Source organism: Xyrauchen texanus, chromosome 23 (genome assembly GCF_025860055.1).
Source record: "Xyrauchen texanus isolate HMW12.3.18 chromosome 23, RBS_HiC_50CHRs, whole genome shotgun sequence".
Lineage (NCBI taxonomy): Eukaryota > Metazoa > Chordata > Actinopteri > Cypriniformes > Catostomidae > Xyrauchen > Xyrauchen texanus.
Genome location: NC_068298.1, coordinates 3458080 through 3483487, shown reverse-complemented (window position 1 = coordinate 3483487; position 25408 = coordinate 3458080). Strand labels below are relative to the sequence as shown.

General features: G+C 41.0%; 1 protein-coding gene across 1 annotated transcript in view; it reads left to right on the top strand.

Moving 5' to 3' along the window:
* The first annotated feature begins 460 nt into the window (after positions 1-460).
* LOC127663374 (short transient receptor potential channel 7) overlaps positions 461-25408 on the top strand; it is a 61476-nt gene continuing 36528 nt past the window's right edge. Inside the window, exons 1-3 of the mRNA XM_052154932.1 lie at positions 461-1213; positions 12416-12598; positions 16301-16465. Of these exons, the coding sequence (XP_052010892.1) occupies positions 461-1213; positions 12416-12598; positions 16301-16465 (1101 nt within the window). The remainder of the gene's footprint in view (positions 1214-12415; positions 12599-16300; positions 16466-25408) is intronic.

Genomic DNA, 25408 nt, shown 5'->3' with positions numbered 1-25408 from the left:
CCCATTCACTGGCATTGTATGGACCAAAAGAACTGAGAAATCCTTCTAAAATTCTCCATTTGTGTTCAGTAGATGAAAGAAAGTCATGGGATGGCATGAGGGTCAGAGAATGTTCATTTTTGGACTTTTTGGCCTATTCCTTTTACTTGTGCAGACACAACTATAAGTAAGCTAATTGTAGATTGGCTTCCTGAAGAGTGGAAAAACTGTGGGGCACACAAAGCATTGCTCTGTTTGTTTGACTAGTCGAACATGGCAATTCTGGCTCAACTAATGCAGTAAGTTTGGAGCGAGACTACCTGTTTGCCTGAACAATTGACTATTCATACATTCTTCTCTCCTTTTGCTGTCCATACATCTATCTGTCCATTTACTGGTCTCCAAACCATTGTCAGTTTATTAGTAGTCTCTTAACGTGCTAATCTTTCGCTTTCTGTCTCTTGCTCTCAGGTCAGAGGTCATGCATCGCAGGCACACCACCCTGCGAGAGAAGGGGCGTCGCCAAGCCATCCGAGGCCCCGCCTACATGTTCAATGAACGAGGCACAAGTCTTACAACAGAGGAGGAGCGATTCCTCGATGCTGCGGAATACGGTAACATTCCTGTCGTCCGCAAAATGTTGGATGAGTCGAAAACTCTAAATTTCAACTGCGTGGACTACATGGGCCAGAACGCATTGCAGCTAGCCGTTGGCAATGAGCACCTGGAGGTCACCGAGCTACTCCTGAAGAAAGAGGGGATGGCACGCATTGGCGACGCGCTCCTGTTGGCTATCAGCAAAGGCTACGTTCGTATCGTGGAGGCTATATTGGCTCATCCGGCATTCGCAGGTGGTTTGAGGCTAACCTTGAGTCCATTGGAGCAGGAATTGAGGGATGATGACTTCTACGCATATGATGAGGACGGAACACGTTTTTCACACGACGTAACGCCAGTGATTCTTGCCGCACACTGTCAGGAGTACGAAATCGTACACATTTTGTTGATGAAGGGCGCCAGAATCGAACGGCCGCACGATTACTTCTGCAAGTGCTGCGAGTGTACGGAGAAACAGAAGCGCGACTCTTTCAGTCACTCTAGATCGCGCATGAATGCGTACAAAGGGCTCGCTAGCGCCACCTACCTGTCGCTGTCCAGCGAAGATCCAGTCTTGACAGCGCTAGAGCTCAGCAATGAACTTGCGCGACTCGCCAACATAGAGACTGAGTTTAAGGTAAGAGACAGTTTTTTAAGCCTTTAGCTGGCTATTTGAATTTTTTTTTTTTACAAGGGACAGTTTTCTCAAAGTAACTGTGGCAGGGCGGAGGGCAGGGCCGGGTCGTGATTCTACACACCCGGTCCCGTATTAGGCTAATCAAGCCTCTGAGGTATAAAGGTCGACTGCAGAGGATCATGCGGGAGAGAGAGAGATCGTTAGCGGACATGTCCGTCATGTGTGTGTTTGTGTCTTCTTTTGAGTTTATCATTACACTATTATTTATATTGAAAAGCCAGTTCTCGCCTCCTCCTTTCCATTGGTCCCTTTACACTGGTGCCGAAACCCGAGAAGGAGGAGGGATACGCCGTAGTAGAGTTCTCGCCAGTACCGTCCACCCCAGTGGAGCAGCCGTGGCCATCTGCCAGGGGATGAGGAGCCCAGCCGCCTGAAAGTGTGAATGATTGAATCCAACTAATTGAATGGCCTGCCATTGGGGGCATCGACAACCCTGTGATTACACTCAAAGTACCCCTTCTCTTGCTCTTTTAAATAGCCTACCTTTTTTTCTTGAATGATTAAATGCTCCGTTCCACCGTCATTATTGCTTAGTGATTTTGGAATAGCGTCCCATCTGCAGCTGTTGCTTAAAGTCCCTATTATTTGGTTTCTATCCCTCATCTGTACACTCCTTTAGGATAACTCTCACCCACCCGTCTTTACTTCGTACTTGCATCCAGACAGTGAGTAACAGAAGAGGAAAGCTTTTCTGGCATATGTTTTAGATATCTCAACAAAGCAAAAATGGCAGTTATTAAAAAGTGGCATTCTCACTTTCTCAGCCTTTCTTTGCTTCTTCAGAAAGCAAGGACTGACGTTTTTCATATGTGCAGAAGTATGTGCCCCTGGGTTTATGTACACATGCACTACACGACTTTGACCATTGCAATATGACTTGTTGATTTAAGACTTCAAATTAAAAGAAGTTCAACTTGACACCTGCTGTCTTTCCATTTCATTGTGCTCTGCGAAAATGCGTTCCGTGTGAAGGCCCCCTTAGAAGGTAGCTGCCTAAGTAAACAGCAAAGTAGCTCTCTTGGGGGGGGTTTGTATTGTTTTTGTTGTTTTGTTTTTTGGGGAGAGGAGCAGGTGTGGGTTTGTGTTTGTCAGGGCTTTGATGGTGGCGTGTGTCCACCACAGAACTGTAAATTAAAATGTTTCTCACATAAGAGTGTGTGTAATTAACTACAGCTTGTCTCTTGAGAGTTCTGCGCGCGCGCGCGCGCGCGCGTGTGTGTGTGTGTGAGTCAGTCGACCTGTGGCATCTGGGTCTACCCTGTGACCTCCTGCCATCGGGCTTTCGACACTTCACGTGGCCTCAAGGTGCACATAGCCTGGCACAAGCGTCATGGTGATGTCACCACCACTTAGTGGCGAATGGCGGCTGTTGTTGTTGTTGTTGTTGTGGTGTGTGTGTGTGTGTGTGTGTGTGTGTGTGTGCGTATGCATGCACCTTAATGTTGATTGGCCTGTCCAGTCTTTCAGTACACAGTCCACAGGTTAAGTAGAGTAGCATCTGTTCCCCTGCACACAGTGAGCTCACTAATGATTGTGAGTCTAATCCATGTGACGACCAAATCCTGTTCTACTCCTCGGAGGATTCGACCCGTCTGTAGCCCAAATCAATTCTCCTCCACAGCCACCTGGTTTCAAATTTAGCATTTTTTCTGATTTAATACATTTTTGGGTCACAAAGCATAACAATTTGAGGAAAAAGTTGGATTGAAAATGGTGATTTTCAGAATGTTTTTCTGAATTTGGTTTGTCCCCGTTTTAATGACAGCATGCACTCAATCTGGCATGAACATGTTATCCGGGATCATATCAGAATATTACATTTCACTGTAAACAAGGAAATAATATCAGTTAATATCAGTCTACTGGGAAACAATGAGCACTTTTGAGAAAGATTCTCTGGATTTGCCAAAGTATTGTTGCAGTTTTATGGCATTAATGCTTTAAAAAATATCCTGCCGCTGCCCCATTACTGAATCTACAGAATGGAACATACAGCGCTACCAGTGTAGACCGATTCCCAAACAAATGACTCTCTCTGTTCTTTTGAATCTATAGTGTGAAACATACATTGTGACCAGTGTAGTCCGATTCCTGATCAAATGACTCTTATGAGCGGTTCTTTTGAATCTATAGTGTGAAACATACATCGTGACCAGTGTAGACCAATTCCTGATCAAATGACTCTTATGAGCGGTTCTTTTGAATCTATAGTGTGAAACATACAGTGTGACCTGTGTAGTCCAATTCCTGATCAAATGACTCTTATGAGCGGTTCTTTTGAATCTATAGTGTGAAACATACAGTGTGACCAGTGTAGACCAATTCCTGATCAAATGACTCTTATGAGCGGTTCTTTTGAATCTATAGTGTGAAACATACATCGTGACCAGTGTAGACCAATTCCTGATCAAATGACTCTTATGAGCGGTTCATTTGAATCTATAGTGTGAAACATACATTGTGACCTGTGTAGACCAATTCCTGATCAAATGACTCTTATGAGCGGTTCTTTTGAATCTATAGTGTGAAACATACATTGTGACCAGTGTAGTCCAAATCCTGATCAAATGACTCTTATGAGCGGTTCATTTGAATCTATAGTGTGAAACATACATCGTGACCAGTTTAGACCAATTCCTGATCAAATGACTCTTATGAGCGGTTCATTTGAATCTATAGTGTGAAACATACATCGTGACCTGTGTAGACCAATTCCTGATCAAATGACTCTTATGAGCGGTTCTTTTGAATCTATAGTGTGAAACATACATTGTGACCAGTGTAGTCCAAATCCTGATCAAATGACTCTTATGAGCGGTTCATTTGAATCTATAGTGTGAAACATACATTGTGACCTGTGTAGACCAATTCCTGGTCAAATGACTCTTATGAGCGGTTCTTTTGAATCTATAGTGTGAAACATACATTGTGACCAGTGTAGTCCAAATCCTGATCAAATGACTCTTATGAGCGGTTCATTTGAATCTATAGTGTGAAACATACATTGTGACCTGTGTAGACCAATTCCTGGTCAAATGACTCTTATGAGCGGTTCTTTTGAATCTATAGTGTGAAACATACAGTGTGACCTGTGTAGTCCAATTCCTGATCAAATGACTCTTATGAGCGGTTCTTTTGAATCTATAGTGCGAAACATACATTGTGACCAGTGTAGTCCAAATCCTGATCAAATGACTCTTATGAGCGGTTCATTTGAATCTATAGTGTGAAACATACAGTGTGACCTGTGTAGACCAATTCCTGATCAAATGACTCTTATGAGCCATTTTATTGGTTGTTTAGGTTTTTTATTTATTGAACTGTTAGGATCCATTATTGAGTCCTCTAAAAGTCTGTGTAAACACATGGTTTATTTTAAATTATATTAAATTATTAATTGTATCTGCCATGTTGAAAACCGAAATGATCTCATCATTTGGCAACAGGCTGCTGATTGCAGTAAATGCGAAAATAATTGCATTTCTCATTTCCAAATAATTCTTCCTCCAGAAGTACTTCATGAATGCATTAGGAACCTGCATCATGAAGAGGAATTGGAAACAGAATTGTTTAATTCTGTATCATTCCCATCCCTTATGATATTAAGTCTCTATTCTGCTTTAGATATGGCACGGGACCCTCCTTCAATGTAAGTCTATAAAAATAATGTGTTTCCTGTCTAATTAAGCGCTTCATGGCCAGAAGAAGTTTATCATCCCACGTTGTGTTTGCTCATTTTGATCATCAACTCAACGATCATTAGAATTCACATGAGGAAAAGTTTGTTTATACACAATGATTAGGCTGATGTTCCTGAGGCTTAGAACACACTGACTTTGATTGCTTTGTCAGATCTAATCATTCTCTGCTCTTTTCTCAGTTGTAAAGAGGTTTTTACTCCCCATCCTCATATAACCTTTTTCAGGTTTCCACGGTGTTCAGATGCCTTTGCTTCTGTGATCTAAATCCCTGTGAAGCACTTCACATTTAAGGGCCAGATGAGTAAAGACATTGTTTCTTCTGTAGAAGTGGCAGCTGCATTTCCCTCCGATGAAAACAATTCTGCTGTTTATCCTTTCAAAGCAGGCACTACGGAAGTCTTAAATAATCATTCTTTATTTTTCTCTCTCTCTCTCTCTTTCTCCCCAATTTGGAACGCCCAATTCCCAATGTGCTCTAAGTCCTCGTGGTGGCATAGTGACTCGCCTCAATCCGGGTGGCGGAGGATGAATCCTAGTTGCCTCCGCGTCTGAGACCATCAATCCGCGCGTCTTATCACATGGCTTGTTGAGCACGTTACCATGGAGACGTAGCGCATGTGGAGGCTTCCCGCTATTCTCAGCGGCATCCATGCACAACTCACCACGCGCCCCACGAGAGCGAGAACCACATTATAGTGAACACAAAAAGGTTACCCCATGTGACTCTACCCTCCTTAGCAACCGGGTCAATTTGGTTGCTTAGGAGACCTGGCTGGAGTCACTCAGCACACCCTGGATTCGTACTCACGACTCCAGGGGTGATAGTCAGCGTCTTTACTCACTAAACTACCCAGGCCCCCCAAAATGATAATTCTGTCATCATTCACTCACCTTCATGTCGTTCCAAAGCCAAAACCATTTTTGACGAATCTTTATGCAGCTCCAATCTCCAAAAAGGGCTAAACCATTATAAAGTCCTATTCATGTTAATCACATGACTCTTGCGTGATATTCCAAGTCTTCTGAAGACATAAACTAGCTTTGTGTGAGGAACAGACCAACATTTACGTCATTATTCACTGATAATCTCCAGCCCATGTTCGCGTCCAGAATTCAGACATGCTGCCGATTAACATGGCAACAAGTTTGAAACCACACGAGGGTGAGGAAATCATGACAGAATATCATTTTTTTGCTGAGTTCAGTGAAAGCATTGTTATGTGCATCGGACCGCTCCGTTTGGCCTCCCAGTATTCCATATGTCCTGTGAATACTTTTGCCGCCGGTAACATCATCGCTGTTGCCGTGGCGATGAGACGGATGTTGAGAGTTTAGCTGATAGAACCGTTCCTGCTCATATCGGAAAAGATGAGGATTACCGGAGATTTCAAAGGAATTCTCATTAGGGTACAACGCAGGGCTCATTTTAAGACTGCCGGCACATCCCGGAGCCTTGAACTGAGGAATGCAATCCAGCAAAGAATGTTGGAAATTAGTACATTCATTCTGATTAAACCCAACAGAGAAAGATGCGGGCAACTTGTCTTTTAGAATTCATTGAAAATTCTCTCAGTGTATCCCATGAGATTGGGGCTAGTTGTCACATGGGAATGTTGTCAGAAAGTCTCATCTCAGTAACCATAAAGTTGCAAGGATCATAAGTGCAATTACTCTAATGTGTGCGTTATCTCTAGGAGTTGATTGTTTTCAAACGCAGTTAAAAACCCTCTGAAATTAAAATCATTGTTTTAAATTATGTCCAACTAAATGAGAGTATCATCATATTTTTGTAAACGCAATAAAATCACACTGGGGCCTTGTCCACACTAATAGGTGTTCGTTTGAAAACGCATCTTTTTCTCCCTGCTTTGGCCTTCCGTCCACACTGAAGCTGCGTTCACACTGCCAGCGACATCGCGCGAGACAGCGACACCATCCCGTTCATTTTCAACGAGAGCACAGCGACTTCCGGCGGCACGCGACCGTTGGCGAACAGATGTGGGCGTGTCCAGCGTCGCGACAAAGTTGAGACAAGTTCAACTTTATTCAAATGAACAGCGACTTACGGGAGCGACAGCCAATAGGAGAGAAGACGGGAGACCTCACGTGATCCTTCTGTCGCTCTCAGCTCCTGCAGTAACGGAAAGATGGATGAAAGGCTGTTTAAAGAAGTCAATGGAAAGGAGGAGGCGAGAACAGGCTTTTCAACATAAATAATAGTTTAATAATTAACTGAAACAAAGCACACAAACACACACATGACGAACATGTCCGTAAACTATCTCTCTCTCTCGTCCGCCTTTATCCCTCTCGATAAGGGACCGGGTGTGTATGATCACGACCCGGTCCCGCCCTCCGCCCTGCCATATTCCTCCCTCGTTCTCTCAGGCAGGGGAGCCCCTGGCATGACGTACACCCACCCCTCCCTCTTTCCCTGGGGAGGGGCGTGCCTTTTTGCCCCTATTTTTAATAACATACATGTCAGGGTCAAGTTGTCACGTGTTTTAAACGCAGTGCAGTATGTCATTACTTAACAATCCTTAAAGAAATTGGTGTTTCGTGAATTGTTTTAAATTTAGCTGAAATGCCATGAAATAGCCTATACATGCTTTATAAATACAGAAGAGGGCTTATTTGCCTTTTATATAAAATCATGTTTCAAAAAGGGATATTCTTCTGAAATCATTGTAAATAAACAGCTGATTCCCATTGTGACAACTTACCCCATATAATATGGCAACGTGCCTCACCGTAGGTTTAATGTGTGTTCATTGAATTGTCTGTTTTTTCTTTCTGGGCAACAACGTTTTTTAGGCTTTAACACACTGTATGTGTCGAACTGTCTGTAAATAAACATTACTGTGATGAATTACTGTATGTTATGGTGTATTGTAACATTGACGCTGTAATGGAAAATCCATTTTAGAATTCCGCTCATACTCTAAAGGCTGAATATGAAACCTCCTGTTCTGAATGTTTATGATGAAAGGAAGAGGAATGGAAGCGTCACCATGTGACTACATTTACATTTACATTTAATCATTTAGCGGACACTTTGATACAAATGAGGAAATACAAAGCAATTTATCATATTGGAGCAAGCAGTATTAAAAGTGCCTATAGCATATAGAATTTCAAGAATAACCCAAAATAGTGGGCTGGGATCATTTTAATGATGGGACAACTTTTCTTGGCAGCTGAACAACTTCTTATGCATTACAGGCAATGGAGTGGATTTTTGTAAACATTGCAATTTGGTTGTCCTTTCACCTATCATGTGAAAATGACCACGTTTACTGTATTTACACAGTTAAAGATAGCCATAGTTTTGGGGAAAATGTCCTCTAGAAGTGAGCTAAATCTGACAAAACTGGGGACATTTCGCAGCATTCTTAATTGTAAAAAAAGGATTCATGAATAGTGTTTCATTCATAAATTCATACATTTTACTTTTAGGAGATGTGATAGGGTTTGGGTTAGTCTGGAGTAATAGTTATTACCTTTAAAAACAATGGAACAATAGATGTCTGTTGCATTTGCCCTATTAGAAAGATAGGAAAACATGAGTGCACGTGAGACAGTATTAATGTCTGTGTGTGTTTTGGATTGTTAACGGACACAATGCCCCCCTCATCGCTCTGAAAGACTGATCTCTTTACAACAGTGCGATGAAAAGGGCAAATCTGTTAAATCAGCCAACAATCACTCATAGTGTGTCAGCATGTGTGTGTGTGTGTGTGAAGTGCATGAAAACACACACACACACACACACAGAGAGACACACACACACACACACAGGTCAGGCTCAAGGGAGTGTGTGACAACAGCTTTGTTTTCATCATTTTACATTTTCATATCCATCAGACATTATTCACGCTAGCGCCATCTTTGATGTTTAGGATGACAGCGAGGCGGAGAGGGATAGACTACTGCAATTTAAAGTGCTTTTGGATCGTTCCGATGAAAAAAATATCGGTAGACAAAAATCTCCAGACGACATGAGTTGTGGACAATTAGATGTGATCTAGCAGCTTTTTCATAGCTTTATATACAGTGCATACCATTGGAGAGAGAGTGAGATAGTGAGCGAGAGAGAGAGAGAGAGAGAGAGAGAGAGAGCAGAGAGAGAGAGAGAGAGAGAGAGAGAGAGAGAGAGAGAGAGAGAGAGAGAGATAGTGAGCGAGATAGTGAGCGAGAGAGAGATAGTGAGAGAGAGATAGTGAGCGAGAGAGAGAGAGAGAGAGAGAAAGAGAGATAGTGAGAGAGAGATAGTGAGCGAGAGAGAGAGATAAAGAGAGAGAGAGATAGTGAGCAAGAGAGAGAGAGAGAGAGAGAGAGAAAGAGAGAGAGATAGTGAGCAAGATAGTGAGCGAGAGAGAGAGATAGTGAGCGAGAGAGAGAGAGAGAGATAGTGAGAGAGAGAGAGATAGTGAGCGAGAGAGAGAGATAGTGAGAGAGAGAGAGATAGTGAGAGAGATAGTGAGCGAGAGAGAGAGAGAGATAGTGAGCGAGAGAGAGATAGTGAGAGAGAGATAGTGAGCGAGAGAGAGAGAGAGAGAGAGAGAGAGATAGTGAGAGAGAGATAGTGAGAGAGAGAGAGAGAGAGAGAGAGAGAGAGAGAGAGAGAGAGAGAGAGATGGCTAAATTAGAAAGTGTTTCCTGTTGATAGAGTGCAGCAGTCTGAAATCCCATTCATTTTCTCCATAGGGAAACTTTGAACTGTTGGTGGCGCTAGAGGGTTTGAGGGACGAACTCCAAAATTACCACTAGTAACATTGACACCCTCTCCAACCAGTGTGCCAAATTTGACAACTTTTTACCATACGGTTCTATAGGCTGCCATAGACACCCAGCCAAAACATTGTAATAACCAGAAAAAGAACAAATACTGTTAAGTGTCTATGCACATCAAAATGCAAGGAGAATAAAACTATTTGAGTAAAGGCTGTTTCATCTTACTGGTGCATGTAAACAGATGAGGTCATGCTGCTTTATAGTCTGATAGAAACACAATCTCATTCAGTTTGAAAGCATTCGGGCCCCTGCAGAACTCATGTAGAGACACACACAAACCTGCAGACGTTTGCAAAAACACACACACACACACACTGCGTTCTCTCTTTCCTGAGAAACAGCACATAATGTTGTTAGCCTTTTCTCTTCGTCGCCCCACCGATGAATCTAATATTCCAAAGTTAATCGGTTTTTAGGAACAAGATTTGTGAACCTAAATTGTCGGTGCTGTTTGAAGCAAGGTCGTAACACAGCCCCACAATAATCCCACTTCAGAAAAACAAACTGGGCTTTCAGTGACTCATTCTGTAACTGCTACATTCCTTCCCATGGGTACTTTAATGTAACCTCAATTTTGTATATATTTATGTGTTATTATTACTGAGTCAAAAAGATTTTATTACAATTTTTTTGTGATAGTTGACGTTATGCTTCAGATGCTTTCTAACGAGCACAAGTTCAGTACAGTCTTGAATCTGGAACATGTGTTTCTCCTGTATTCTCCCTGTACTGAGTGTTGATAAATGCCGGCTCTGTCAGTCAGATGTGAAATGAATCTTTTGCATCTTTGATTAATTTGAATAACATCTGCTTAAAAAGTCATAATGAATTCAATTTGATGGTGACTGGATGTATTTTCCTAAAAGGGTTCAAAACAAGGGTACAGCTGCTAGGTTAAGGATGCTACAGACGATGAGACGTGTGTGTGAGTGTGTGTGTGTGTGTGTGTGTGTGTGTGTGTGTGTGTGTGTGTGTGTGTGTATGTGTGTGTTTGTGTGTCTGTGAGCGTGTATTTATCACTTTGTGGGGACCAAATGTCCCCATAAGGATAGTAAAACCCGAAATGTTTGACCTTGTGGGGACATTTTGTCGGTCCCCATGAGGAAAACAGCTTATAAATCATACTAAATTATGTTTTTTGAAAATGTAAAAATGCAGAATGTTTTCTGTGAGGGTTAGGTTTAGGGGTAGGGTTAGGTTTATGGGATAGAATATAAAGTTTGTACAGTATAAAAACCATTATGTCTATGGAAAGTCCCCATAAAACATGGAAACACAACATGAGTGTGTGTGTGTGTGTGTGGGGGGTGAGAGTGTGTGAATGTGAGGGTTTCTGTGTGAGGGTGTATTTGTGTGTGTGTGTGCGTTCATGCGTGCGTGTGTGTTTGTGAGTGTGAGGGTGTATTTGTGTGTGCGTGTGTGTGTGTGTGTGTGTGTGTGTGTGTGTGTGCTGGCTGCCATATAAGTTTGATGTATGTTCACTCAGCTAATGTAGGCTATTTTGAGACAAAAATCTTAATGGTTTTGTAGAATATTCAAATATTACATCTATTCTAAGGATTACAATTCATATAGTACCTGAGGCCATCCATGATTGGAATATGTTGCATTATTACACGGTTCTCGGAAAGACTCAATTCTGATTGGTCAGTTGCAGCATCAAGCAGTCTGATATTTCTGATTCACAGCCTTCAGTGTGATACAAGACTCCATCTTTACAGTCCATCTTGGAGAGAATACAGTTCATACACAGAATGAACAGGACTTTGGAGAACACTGGCTTCAGAAGTGGTCAGAATGCTTGTTATCTCAGAGATCAGTTTGAGAGGCAGTTCGGAGCTTCGGCCGCACAGGGCATCAGTTCCGCCTCCAGATCTCACCTCAAAAATACAGCGCTTCAGTGTTACAGACACAGATGAAGTCTGACTGAGAAGGCAGGAAACCAGCATTTGTTCTCTAGACACACGGACAGACACCTCCTGCTTGAATGTCCAGAAGCTTATTTTCGTGACAGTCTCTGATGTGTGATTTTAAATGCTGGATTGTGAGCTGTCATGGAGGCTGACACTGTGTTCATAAAACAAGATTACGTTTCTGCCAGGGGAAGTTTTGCTTTCTTATCAGTTGTAGGTCTCTTTCAAACCTGTATGATGTTTTTTTCTTCTTCCATGCAGCACGAAAGGAAAAGTTATAGGCAGAATGTCCAAAGTACTTCTTTCATAATGGGGACTGAGACTGTTTAGCTCCAAAACTGACAATAAAGCATCATAAAGGCAGTCCGTATGACTTGTGTGCTATATTCCAAGTCTTCTGAAGACATAGGACATCTTTCAGTGAGGAACAGGCCCAAATTTAAGTCGTTATTCACTGGTAATCTTCCCTTTTTGCAGATGCGATGAAATGTAATTTGCTTTTGCTTATATTGAAAAATACCACGATAAGACGCAAATGAGTTGTCGCAGGTTTCGAGACCAACACGCTTCCAATATATGGATATATGAAAGATAAATGACAGCTCAGGGAGTAACGTCACAAATTTCAGCCGGTGCATGATATCAGAAGACTTGGGAAATAGTCATATGATAGTTTTATGGTGCTTGCTTGACCTTTTTAGAACCCAAATTCTGACAAATCTGTCTTTCTACAGAATGAATACAGAAAGCTGTCTATGCAGTGTAAAGACTTTGTGGTGGGTGTTCTGGATCTCTGTCGAGATACAGAGGAAGCGGAGGCCATTCTGAACGGTGACGTGGATCAGAACCCCCCCAGAGACCACCAAAGACCCTGTCTGAGCCGGGTCAAACTCGCCATCAAATATGAAGTCAAAAAGGTGAGAACACTCTATTTAATAACAAAACATTTGAGTATCATTTAATATCATGGTATGTATTAGTGTATATACAAAATATACAGTGTATATGTATGTATATATATATATATATGTATATACTGTATGTATTTAATATACTGTTATATATAAGTACCTTGGAATTAACATCCCGTCCAATCATTGTACTATGGTACCACCACAGAATGGATTGTCTCTGTGGAGTGGAGGTGTTTGGGTTTGAAATCTCATTATGCATTATGGTCTGCTCTGTTCTTCACCTCAGCTGAACTCTGATTGGTCCATTATGACTGTGGCTCACTCTTCTGCATGTTAAGAACTCACCTTGTGACTTATCACACAAAACACTGACTCCACAACTCTGAGTGCTCTTCTGTTAGGACTAACTCAAGTGTGACAAGCTCTCTGCATTCTTATTATGGGGCAACCTTCACCTTTTCTTATCGACTTTTGTGACTTTAAGTTCCTGGCCTTTAGCTTTGAGGCCATCTTTATGCTGGTGTACTCCTAATAGTTGACAAATTCTCTCTTAGTAGATACAGTTGATGTCAGAGGTTTACATACACTTAGGTTGAAGTCATTAAAACTCATTTGTTTAACCACTCCACAGATTTAATATCATCAGTAAACTATAGTTTTGGCAAGTCGTTTAGGACTTCTGCTTTGTGCATGACATGAGTCATTTTTCCAACTATTGTTTACAGACCGATTGTGTCACTTTTAATTGACTATATCACAATTCCAGTGGGTCAGATGTTTACATACACTAAGTGAACTGTGCCTTTAAGCAGCTTGGAAAATTCCAGAAAATGATGTCAAGCCTTTAGGTAATTAGCCAATTAGCTTCTGATAGGAGGTATACTGAATTGGAGGTGTACAAGTGGATGCATTTTAAGGCCTACATTCAAACTCTTTGCTTGACATCATGTGAAAATCTAAATAAATCAGCCAAGACCTCAGAAAAACAATTGTGGACCTCCACAAGTCTGGTTCATCCTTGGGAACAATATCCAAACACCTGATGGTACCACGTCCATCTGTACAAACAATAGTACACAAGTATAAACACCATGGGACCGTACAGCCATCATACTGCTCAGGAAAGAGATGCATTCGGTCTCCTAGAGATGAAGGTAGTTTGGTGTGAAAAGTGCAAACCAATCCCAGAACAACAGCAAAGGACCTTGTGAAGATGCTGGAGGAAACAGGTAAACGAGTATCTATATCCACAGCAAAACCAGTCCTATATCGACATAACCTGAAAGGCTGCTCAGCGAGGAAGAAGTCACTGCTCTAAAACCATCATAAAAAAGCCAGACTACAGTTTGCAAGTGCACATGGGGACAAAGATCTTACTATTTGGAGAAATGGCCTCTGGTCTAATTAAACTGTTTGGCCATAATGACCATCGTTATGTTTGGAGGACAAAGGATGAGGCTTGCAAGCCGAAGAACACCATCCCAACCGTGAAGCATGGGGGTGGCAGCATGGGGGTGGTAAAGAATGACAGTACCCATGATCTTAAGGGGGAAAATCCATCAATCAAAGAATCGCGGCAAACAAAGCGCACCAAAAGAGCTCTGCAGCGACCGCCCAATCCCATTACACAGTGTGAATGACCCAGTAAAGCCACTCTCTCTCCACTCAATCTTCTTGAATTATTACATCATGCGCAGTGCTTCATGGGATTGTAGTTCATTCCCTTATTAAAGACGTTACATACACAGTCTGGTACCTTTGCCTTTTTGGCTGATTTTCAAACACTTTTTTGCTTCAAATGAAAGATTCAAATTTTGTGATTCACCTCGGAGCTGGTTGGTTGGGTTCATGGCTCACAACTCTTTTATGAGAATGGGAAAAAAACTTCCGGACCAAAATGGCTAAAAAATGGAGTGGGTACCGTTGCACTCTATTGGCTATTTTATAAACAAGTGATGATTTCTTCAATATGTCCCCCCAAACTATCAATAAGAAATGCTTTTGTAAGGCTTTTAAGCAATCAGACATCACATTTTTACCTGTCGGACAATAATTAGTAAAAAAAAAACTCTGGAAATACACCCAAATAACTTATCGAGACTAGGGATGGGCCATTTTGACTTTGACCAATTAGCAACAACCTAACACCTTAGTAACCACATACCAACCACTCACAACTCTGATGGTGAGTTTTACATTGACAAGCACCACTTATATCCAGCTATACAAGTAGCTGTATATAATGTCAGCCTGGCGGTGTGTCCGGGTCATGCAGGAGCTCAATCAGTGTTTGTAGACTTTGTAGACAGAATTGTAAATACCAGCTCTCACTTGAGGTTTAAGTAGGAGAATTGCACTTCCTTTGACTTTCTACCCTAATCTTATTAAATCAAATGCCAACAAACTCATACAGCAAAACACAGCTTCCTGGGTTTTCCACTGTGTGATAAGAAATAAAGTCAGAAGCTGTGGGCTTGTGGTGACACATCTCAGTGGCGCTTTAATTTAACAAGATAAACAGAAATAAAGGTGATGGGCGGAGAAGTGTCCAGGGAGAAAAGTGATAATCTGCTGCGTCACAACAAAAGAAGAAGAAGAAGAAGAAGAATCCTTTATTGTGGTCACACATTATACACACAGTCTTTTGCATATATACAGTGAAATTTATTAGTTTTCACATATCCCAGCTAAGCTGGGGTCAGAGTGCAGGTCAGCCATGATATGGCGCCCCTGGAGCAGATAGGGTTAAGGGCCTTGCTCAAGGGCCCAACAGTGGCATCTTGGTGGTGCTGGGGCTTGAACCCCCGACCTTCTGGTCAGTAACCCTGAGCCTCAACCACTGAGCCACCACTGCCCAAGAGTGTGTTCCCTTGAAGTACAAGCTGGATGAAAAAGCGCTATATTATCTTGTTTCTCAAAGACATCAATGACATTTGAGAACAAATGGAGACTCTACAATCATTTAGGCAAATTGTGTTTTTCAGATATAATTGTAACATAGGTATGCTCTTGATAATCAAATGTACACCATTGCAAACAAAACATAAAGCACACGTTACATTAATTCGGATCAAGCCTGTCTTGAGCATTTGACCATAGAATCTCGTCCGCATCACAATGAATGTCATCATTGTGCACCAATGCATCATTGGTGTGAGAATGGGGGAATGAGATGCTCTACCACCTGAGCCACAGCCGAATAGGCAGCAAGGAATAGGAAGAGCTCCTGGACAAGAGATCCATCAGAGAGGTGGGCATGGGCACCAACAGAGAGGTGGGCATGGGCACCACTTGACTTGACTTGAGTGTAAAGCACTTTGAATACCGTTAAGGTTAAAAAGGCACTATATAAGTGCAAGACCAAATTCTGCTCCTTGTTGAAAGAAATCGGCAGTGTTTATATATATATATATATATATATATATATATATATATATATATATATGCGAATATTTAGCAAATAATGATGTAAATGTTGGTCTTCTTCCTCAGAAGACTTGGAACATAATGCACTAGTTGTATGACTATTTTAACAGTACACTGCACTTCTGTTCTGGTGCTTTTTTGTTATTTTTGTAGCTCAACAGCCCCCGTCATCATTCACTTGAATTCCCCCCGAAAAACGTCAAAGCACAGAAAATGGCTCTGTAAATGTAACAGAATGATGCTGTATTTTGATATGTACTCCTCCTCTCTTTCTCTCAGTTTGTCGCTCATCCAAACTGCCAGCAGCAGCTGTTGACGATCTGGTATGAGAATCTCTCCGGTCTCCGGCAGCAGTCCATCGGTGTGAAGTGTTTGACGGTTCTGGGTGTAACTGTCGGCCTGCCATTTCTCGCCATTACATACTGGATCGTGCCATGTAGCAAGGTAAAACACATTGTGATTATAATTCTTTCAATGAGAACATCTGCCTTTTCTTGGTTGCTTGGTTTCTATTTCTGCAGTTTATTTAATGCCTACGGAAGCCCTGAACCGCATGTGGGGGAAAAAAACTGTGAAAAAAAATAATTGTGTCTCAGTTCCTTCCTGAGCCAAAGTCTTATTTTTTTTTTTCTCTCTTCAAATTTTTTTTTTCTCTCTCTTCAAAAAAAGGAATGCAGTACCAACCTTGGCCACCAGGTGCCACTATCAGTAAACATGTAATCTTATGCTTTTAATACTTTCTCTGTTGCTATGTGTCATGTGCATACTTTCATGGTGAAATGTAATTATAATTATATATTGTTATGAGCTAAAAAAAAATGTCTCTCTTCAAAATGTTTTTTCTCTATAAAAACAAATTTCTCTCTTAAAAAATTTTTTGAAGAGAGAAAAAAAATATTATTTTTGAAGAGAGAAAAAATAAAAACATTTGAAGAGAAAAATAAAAAAATTTGAAGAGAGAAAAAAACTTTTTTGAAGAGAGAAAAAAATATATATTTTTGAAGAGAGAAAAAAAACATTTGAAGAGAGAAAAAAAACATTTGAAGAGAGAAAAAAATGTAAGACTTTGGCTCAGGAAGGAACTGAGACATATTTTTTTTTTCACCTTGCGGTTCAGGGCTTCCGTAAAGGCTTATTGAGCAATATACTAACTTCAAATGAAGTCTCTTGTGCGCTTTCTGAGAGCTTATGTTTTATTAAAGTATTTATCATGTCTGACAGACAGCAATGGAAAAAGAGAGAGGTGTTGAATGTCAAGCAGAAAGATGAATGACAGACTGATAAGAATGATGACGATGATGATGATGATGATGAAGGTTTTGTGTGTGTGAGACACTTGAAGTTGAGGGCAATCAAACCATTCACATCACCCCAGCTGAGAAAAAACAACTTTTACTGATTACACGACTGATTTTTGACACAGTCTCTGATGAACATTTGTGAACTTTGTGAGGAAAGAATACTTTCTCAAGCAGCCTCCTGAGAGATATGACCAAGAGGAAAAGCATGGCGGCTGTTGTTGATGAATATATGAGGTATGTCGAGGGCAGAATATTTACAACAAATGATAAATCACGATGGAATTATTTAATACAGACTGTATGTTTGTGATGTCTCAGTGTTACGTGCAGTGAATATCAGCTCTCACCTCTTACTGTTGAGTTAACTGAGCTTTAAAGGATTAATACAGCTAAAGATGCTGCTGTGAAACACAAAAAGAAATGTCAGGCAGAATGCTCATGTTGCTCATTTTCATAAAATACAAGAATATAGGGACTTTTTTTTATTTACTTACTTAAAATTGTTTTTCGGAAGCCACTGGATGCATATTCTGTTTTGAGCATTTTGGAAAAGAATTGCAACACTGAGCATTTAGGGTTGCAAAGTTTAACCACAGGTTTTTTTTATTTTGGGCTGTATGTTTTGAATTCAACACCATGCACGTGCAGCGGGGGTGACTGTAGGGGCTCGATCCCCTGCCCTTTTGCTGAGGTGCCCCTCATATGCCACCCAAAATGAAAGCTTGCACACCCAAATACGCTTATTAATAGTGTTTATAGGTGTAACGTATTTTTTACGATGCATCATTTATGGAATTTACAGTATGTGTTACAGCGGCCGTCTCATATTACAAGGGAACACTCGCAACAGACACGGGGCGCGTCACTGAGGAAAGAAGAGCGCACTTTAAATTATGAACGCACTGTTCAACACAATGCATTGTTGTTTTTGTCAGTTTTCCTGTATAGTGCAAATTGTCCCACCATGTATATTTTTGTCTTTAGAAATAATTACTAGGGCTGTCAATCCATTACAATTTTTTAATCAAATGAATTACATGGTGTCCCGATTAATTAATCGTGATTAATCGCATTTAATCACATATACAAATATATGCTGAGAAAGCCCCTCATATAACAATAATTCAATATATAATGATTAAATAATGATGCATAGTTATCTTTAAATATTTACAAATATTTATAAATATAATAAAACATTTTCCATAACATTCTTGTGGCAGAAGAGTTCATCACTGATAAGACGATATAAAAAGCGGCTTTAGAATACAATGTATTGTTTATTACCATATTATTGATCATAAGTCAATCATTGACACACAGTTCACAGTAATCCATTACACAAGTGAATTTATCAATCAGAGATTTATTATGAGGGCTTGTTTAAGGACCCGTCAATGTACACCTGCGTCAGACATGCTTGTGTAGCGTCTCGGTGTGTTGCATCATAAACATAAAATGTTTAGGTCACTGTGTCGAGATAAATATAGTTTAATACTTAGAACACATCTCGAGATCCCTTAGTTCGAATTTGCGCTCCTTCAAGTGTTTTGAACGCAAGAACATAACTGTACGTTGAACGCAACTGAACGTAACGTCAAGTGTTTTTCACTGTATAAACTGTGTGTTGCTCACACAGCTGAAGTCTCACTTACTGCCCCCTTGAGTAAACAGGTGGTACTACAAGCTTGCATTTCTCAGGAATCTTCCTTATTATGGTCCGGGTGCATTGCCATTAATTGCGTAAAAGTTTTTAACACGTTATTTTTTATAAAGTTAATCGCACAGAATTAACGTGTTAAATTGACAGCCCTAATAATTACGAATACAAAATAATACAATTATTTCACATAATATTTTCATAGATTAACAGGCCTACCTACTCCCCACACCCCCCATCCTAATGATATATTTGCTGATCTAATAAAATAATAAAAAACACACATCTCTATGTAATATAATATATTTAAAGGTTCACTATGTTTACATATAAAGACATGAATAGCATTTTTTTTACATGTTGAAAATTATATACACTCACATGAGATGAAGACTCCAGTCATACCAGAAGCCCAATAAAAGCTGTTTAATTTTTACATGGAGCTGGTTGACACCTCATGGGCGCTGCCATGTTGACAACACATGACAACCTGTGTCGTGCAATTGACTAAGTTACCACCACTAATAAAGATGATAATAATAACATGTTTAATTTATAGAGCGCTTTCAGCCAATGCTTAAAGGACATGAAAACAGAACAAGCAAACCAAGCAATTAAACAACAAACACAACATACTTGCTGCAAACAACAACAGAGCCCAAGTCAACAGTATAGTCTAACGTGATGGCATGGTATTGATGAATGTTCCACCAGACAGTCCGAACAGAATGAGTGCAAGTGGAAAGATAAAATGATAAAATGTAGAGGTCCCTGCTGGAGTGGTGAAACAAATGGCTACAGTACATCCTGTAGCTCTCACGGCAAGAAATAACAGATAAATGCACGACATCAAATGTCAAGCATGAGCAGAAGGTGGTGTTCAGCAGGGCAGAGAGCTCGAGAGTTGCGGAGTCTCGCTCGAGAGTCCTGAGCGCAACAACGCACAACTAGTTTGGATTGAATCCAAGAATGCCAATAATAGGAATGTATGTAGTATGAGATGGAGAAAAACAGTGACTAAAAGTAACAAAACAGAATATAAACTATGGTGTAAAGCGGCAGCACTTAGTAAACAAGCTTCCAGTTTCCAGGACGATGGGTGTCAGTATAGAGTCCAAAACTACAAGTACTACTGGGACCAATGGGACGAGTATGAGCGAGCTAAAATCTTACTTAGTGCACCTTTAATATACCACAAATATTATAAAACGAAATGTTTTTAAATGACAGAAAAACATTTAAAAGATGTTTTTATGATTTACTGTCTAGGATCAGGAAAATTTTACCACTAATGCCCAGTGTTGCATTTTTACAATTTTTTTTACTATGCTTAGAATTTTTTTTTTCAAATATATGAAAGTTTATATTTTTGGGGGTATAATCATGGGAACTTACAAAAAATATTACAGGTCAAATGCATGCTAAATTTTACCAAAAGTACATTTACATTTAGTCACTCTAATAGTATCATAGACACAGAATGTGGTACTAAGAGAGTCTAATCTTGGTAACCAACTAAGTCCCTCTAAGCCAGTACTGATTGTTCTGCTGCTGCTAATGCACGCAGATATTTTGGTAGGCCCACTGCAACTGAGTCTAATTATCATGAGAAATATGCCACAGGTCTCATTTTACCCCATGCACATGCAATAGCACTGAATTTTTCATCCACTGGCTGAGTGAATGTTTTTGTCATGTCTGGTAGGCCCTATGTGGGAGTTGATTGCAGAGCTAATTTTAACTGAACGAAGGCTTCCTTTGCCCAGCTAACCTTATAATTTGCCGCCAGGCCGTAACCGTGTATGATACTAGACAATGTGGCCTCTTTCTCTGCATAATTTGGAAACTCCTGTCTACAGTATGATGTCATTCCTTAAGCTCATCACTTGTTTCTTTGTTAGTGGTTGTATTGCTTCAATGTATTGCTTCATTGTATTGCTTCAATGTGCTTGGGTGAGAGGGATTTTCCCTCAGCTGTACCCAAAAATGTTACTTTGCTTTTTACCCACTGCATCTTTACTAGGCTTGATTTATGTCAATTTTCAGCTAGATGTTTTAACAAAGATAGATTATCCCGTTTACATGCATCCTCTGAGGGAGAACAGATCATCAAATCATCCACATATAGCAGAAGTGCACTTCCTCCTTTTAACATGAGGCTGTCAAGGTTGTCTTTCAATGTTACATTATAATCTGCTGGACTTTTACTGTACCCTTGGGCCAATCACATCCATGTGTATGTTTTTCCCTCCAATGAGAAAGCAAACCAATAATGCAAGCATTTATCAACAGGAATGCTGAAAAAGGCATTAGATAAGTCTACAACAGAAAACCATTAGCTATTTTCCTGGCACTTGTGATAATATGGTGTGTGGATTTAGAACATTTGGAGCTCGAGTGTGTAGAGCTGCATTAACTGCTTTCAAATCTTGTACAAATCTCCATTCTGTTGGCTGCTCAGCATCACAAATCTTTTTGACAGGAAAAAAATGTTTAGTACTGGAGATGTTGGATATGGCACGTTTATGCCAGACTTTAATAATGATTCAAAAATGGGATGTATCTCCTCCTTTGCTTCCAATTTGAGTGGGTATTGTTCTTTGCACAGCCTATATGATGATTTAGGAGTACTGAACATTTTTCAGTAGTCCCACATCATATTTGCTTTGGGCCCACAAATCATGTGGTACTTCAGCTAGCTCAGGAGGCTGTTCCCCCAGAGTGACGAATGCCGGGGAGAGTTTGTCACATGTCTCCTGAACTCTCTGAACGCCCCTCAAGGGTTCTATGTTATGCTGACAGTCTGTTTTGATACTATCCATCTGTACACTATGCCACACATTTGAGTCACCCACTTTAGTCCAGTCATCCACAAATGTATATTGTTTAACCCATGGGCCTATATATTCCCATTCAAGCATTTCCCCTTTGGCCAGTGATATATGTGGACTGTCATTGGGTACCCTATACTGCTTCTTTTCTGCGAGGCTGGGCAGCCGGACTCCAACAGCACACTTTTCCTTAGTCCAAAACAATCAATCTGTTTTCAAACAATAAGACCCCTCTCTAGGCTTTTTCATTAAATCACAGGCCACCAATTTTATTGGACAGCAATCAGACAGCAAGAAGGAATGTTTGATATTGCCCTTTAAATTGTCAGTCACAGTTTTGTATAGTATTTTTTGCAACATTCCACACAACCCCAATTGTTTGTACAAATCTGCCACTTAACTTTGGCTTTGGGTTTAATACCTATGTCATTATGACTGACTCTGTGGCACTGGAGTCTACCAAAAATGTGATTGGTGTGTTTCTTACTGTCAATGTGAGTTTTGGCATCGCCCTATAGACCCATCAGAAAACATGGTGTATAGCGTGTCATGCATTTGAGTGTGTGTGTAAGAGTTTGCTCATGTGTAGAAGTCTCTTGATGAGTTTCCTCAGATTTACCCTTTATTCATCATTTACACATACTGTGTTCCACCCTCCCATTTAGCCACTTAGATTTGTCGGAGACGCTTTGAGGTGATTTTGGTGATGACTGCAATTGTCTGGTGCGTATGCGATGGTGAAGTCAGCAGCTGTTTCTCTATATATGGTAATCCAGTGCCTTCCTTCACGCTTACTGTATACGATGGCGGTGGTGAGACGCTAGCTGATTGGGGCTTCGTTGTCAGCCCCAGGGTTGCCTCGTCTTGTGCTATTTCATCTAAACTGCATCACACTGTAGGAGCTGAGTTCAGGTTAGGATCATCTGAGTACTTCAGACACTGAGATAAGATGTTAAGTTTATCAGTCCCTGCCTGACATTTTCTTTTCCTGATGTTTGCTACTGTGAGCCTGTGCACAGTTTCCTGTCCTTCAGTGCTGAGAGTGTTGCCGAATCAGCTGACACTCCTACCCAACTATGCCAAGATTATTGTGGAAATTTCCTAAACTAAGAGATTCAGAGGCAGAAAATGTCTTTCTGGATCATTAATAATACTTGCAAGTAGTCTGTCAACATGTAAAAATCAAAGGGTTCCACAGGTGCCGAGCAAAGAGCTCTTTGTCTCCTCTGCCTTATACTCTGTATGGTGTGGTTTCAGTGATACCCTGTACCAGGAGCAGACTGGCACCTCCCTGCACTGACCACTCCATATCCATGCTTCGTCCATGCCTCGGGCACATGAAAATCTCAAGTCTTACTCTACTAACGCTGTTGCTGGGCATAATAAGGACACACACACTTTATCACCAAGTAGAGTACAGGGTGTCCACATATTATATGGTATGCAGGTGAGAGAACAGACAGAGAGAACACAAAGTACCCAGTAGAGAAACAATAGAATCCATCCATCCATCTTCAACTGCTTATCTGAAGTCGGGTCGCGGGGGCAGCAGCTCCAGCAGGGGGCCCCAAACTTCCCTATCCCGAAGCACATTAACCAGCTCTGACTGGGGGTCCCCAAGGCGTTCCCAGGCCAGTGTGGAGATGTAATCTCTACACCTAGTCCTGGGTCTTCCCCGAGGCCTCCTCCCAGCTGGACGTGTCTGATGCCCAGGGGGCATCCTTACCAGATACCCGAACCACCTAGAATAAAATAATAGAATACAAAGTCTTAATCATTTTCCATTACAGACACATAGCAAGCAATTTTTTATGCAAAGTTTAAAAAAATCTGCAATATACAGGTGAAATTAGAATATTGTGAAAAGGTTCAGTATTGTAGGCTCAAAGTGTCACACTCTAATCAGCTAAACACCTGCAAAGGGTTCCTGAGCCTTTAAATGGTCTCTCAGTCTGGTTCAGTTGAATTCACAATCATGGGGAAGACTGCTGACCTGACAGTTGTGCAGAAAACCATCATTGACACCCTCCACAAGGAGGGAAAGCCTCAAAAGGTAATTGCAAAAGAAGTTGGATGTTCTCAAAGTGCCGTATCAAAGCACATTAATAGAAAGTTAAGTGGAAGGGAAAAGTGTGGAAGAAAAAGGTGCACAAGCAGCATGGATGACCGTAGCCTGGAGAGGATTGTCAGGAAAAGGCCATTCAAATGTGTGGGGGAGCTTCACAAGGAGTGGACTGAGGCTGGAGTTACTGCATCAAGAGCCACCACACACAGACGGGTCCTGGACATGGGCTTCAATTGTCAAACGTCTTACCTGGGCTAAAGAAAAAAAGAACTGGTCTGTTGCTCAGTGGTCCAAAGTCCTCTTTTCTGATGAGAGCAAATTTTGCATCTCATTTGGAAACCAAGGTCCCAGAGTCTGGAGGAAGAATGGAGAGGCACACAATCCAAGATGCTTGAAGTCCAGTGTGAAGTTTCCACAGTCTGTGTTGGTTTGGGGAGCCATGTCATCGGCTGGTGTTGGTCCACTGTGCTTTATTAAGTCCTGAGTCAACGCAGCCCTCTACCGGGACATTTTAGAGCACTTCATGCTTCCTTCAGCAGACAAGCTTTATGGAGATGCTGACTTAATTTTCCAGCAAGACTTGGCACCTGCCCACACTGCCAAAAGTACCAAAACCTGGTTCAATGACCATGGTGTTACTGTGCTTGATTGGCCAGCAAACTCGCCTGACCTGAACCCCATAGAGAATCTATGGGGCATTGCCAAGGGAAAGATGAGAGACATGAGACCAAACAATGCAGAAGAGCTGAAGGCCGCTATTGAAGCATCTTGGTCTTCCATAACACCTCAGCAGTGCCACAGGCTGATGGCATCCATGCCACGCCGCATTGAGGCAGTAATTAATGCAAAAGGGGCCCAAACCAAGTACTGAGTACATATGCATGATTATACTTTTCAGAGGGCTGACATTTCTGTATTTAAAATCCCTTTTTTATTGATTTCATGTAATATTCTAATTTTCTGAGATTCTGAATTTGGGGTTTTCATAAGCTGTAAGCCATAATCATAAAAATTATATCAAATAAAGGCTTGAAATATGTTACTTTGCTTGTAATGAGTCTATATAATATATTAGTTTCACCTTTTAAGTTGAATTACTGAAATTAATGAACTTTTGCACGATATTCTAATTTTTCGAGTTTCACCTGTAGGACTGCCAAGTTCTTACAGTGGCTGGAGTAGTAAAGATGCTAGCACAGAAGAAAGAGACAGACAAGGATTATTTTGTACATTAAGTGTAGGTTAAGTGCAGTTGTAAGTGCAATTAGTAAGGGTTGGTTAAGTGCTCGCAGAACAGATGTGTTTTCAGCTGGTTCTTGAATGTTGAGAAGGTAACAGCAGGTCGTGTGGAGGTTGGAAGTTCATTACACCACAGAGGAGCAGAGAGAGTGAACGATCATGGAATAGACTTTGAGCCTCTTTGTGATGGGACCACCAGGCATCACTTGTTCATAGACCTGAAGAAGTGAATTGAAGTACAGTTCCATTGGCTGTCCTGAAAGCCAGAGCCAAAGCCAAAGAATTTGATGC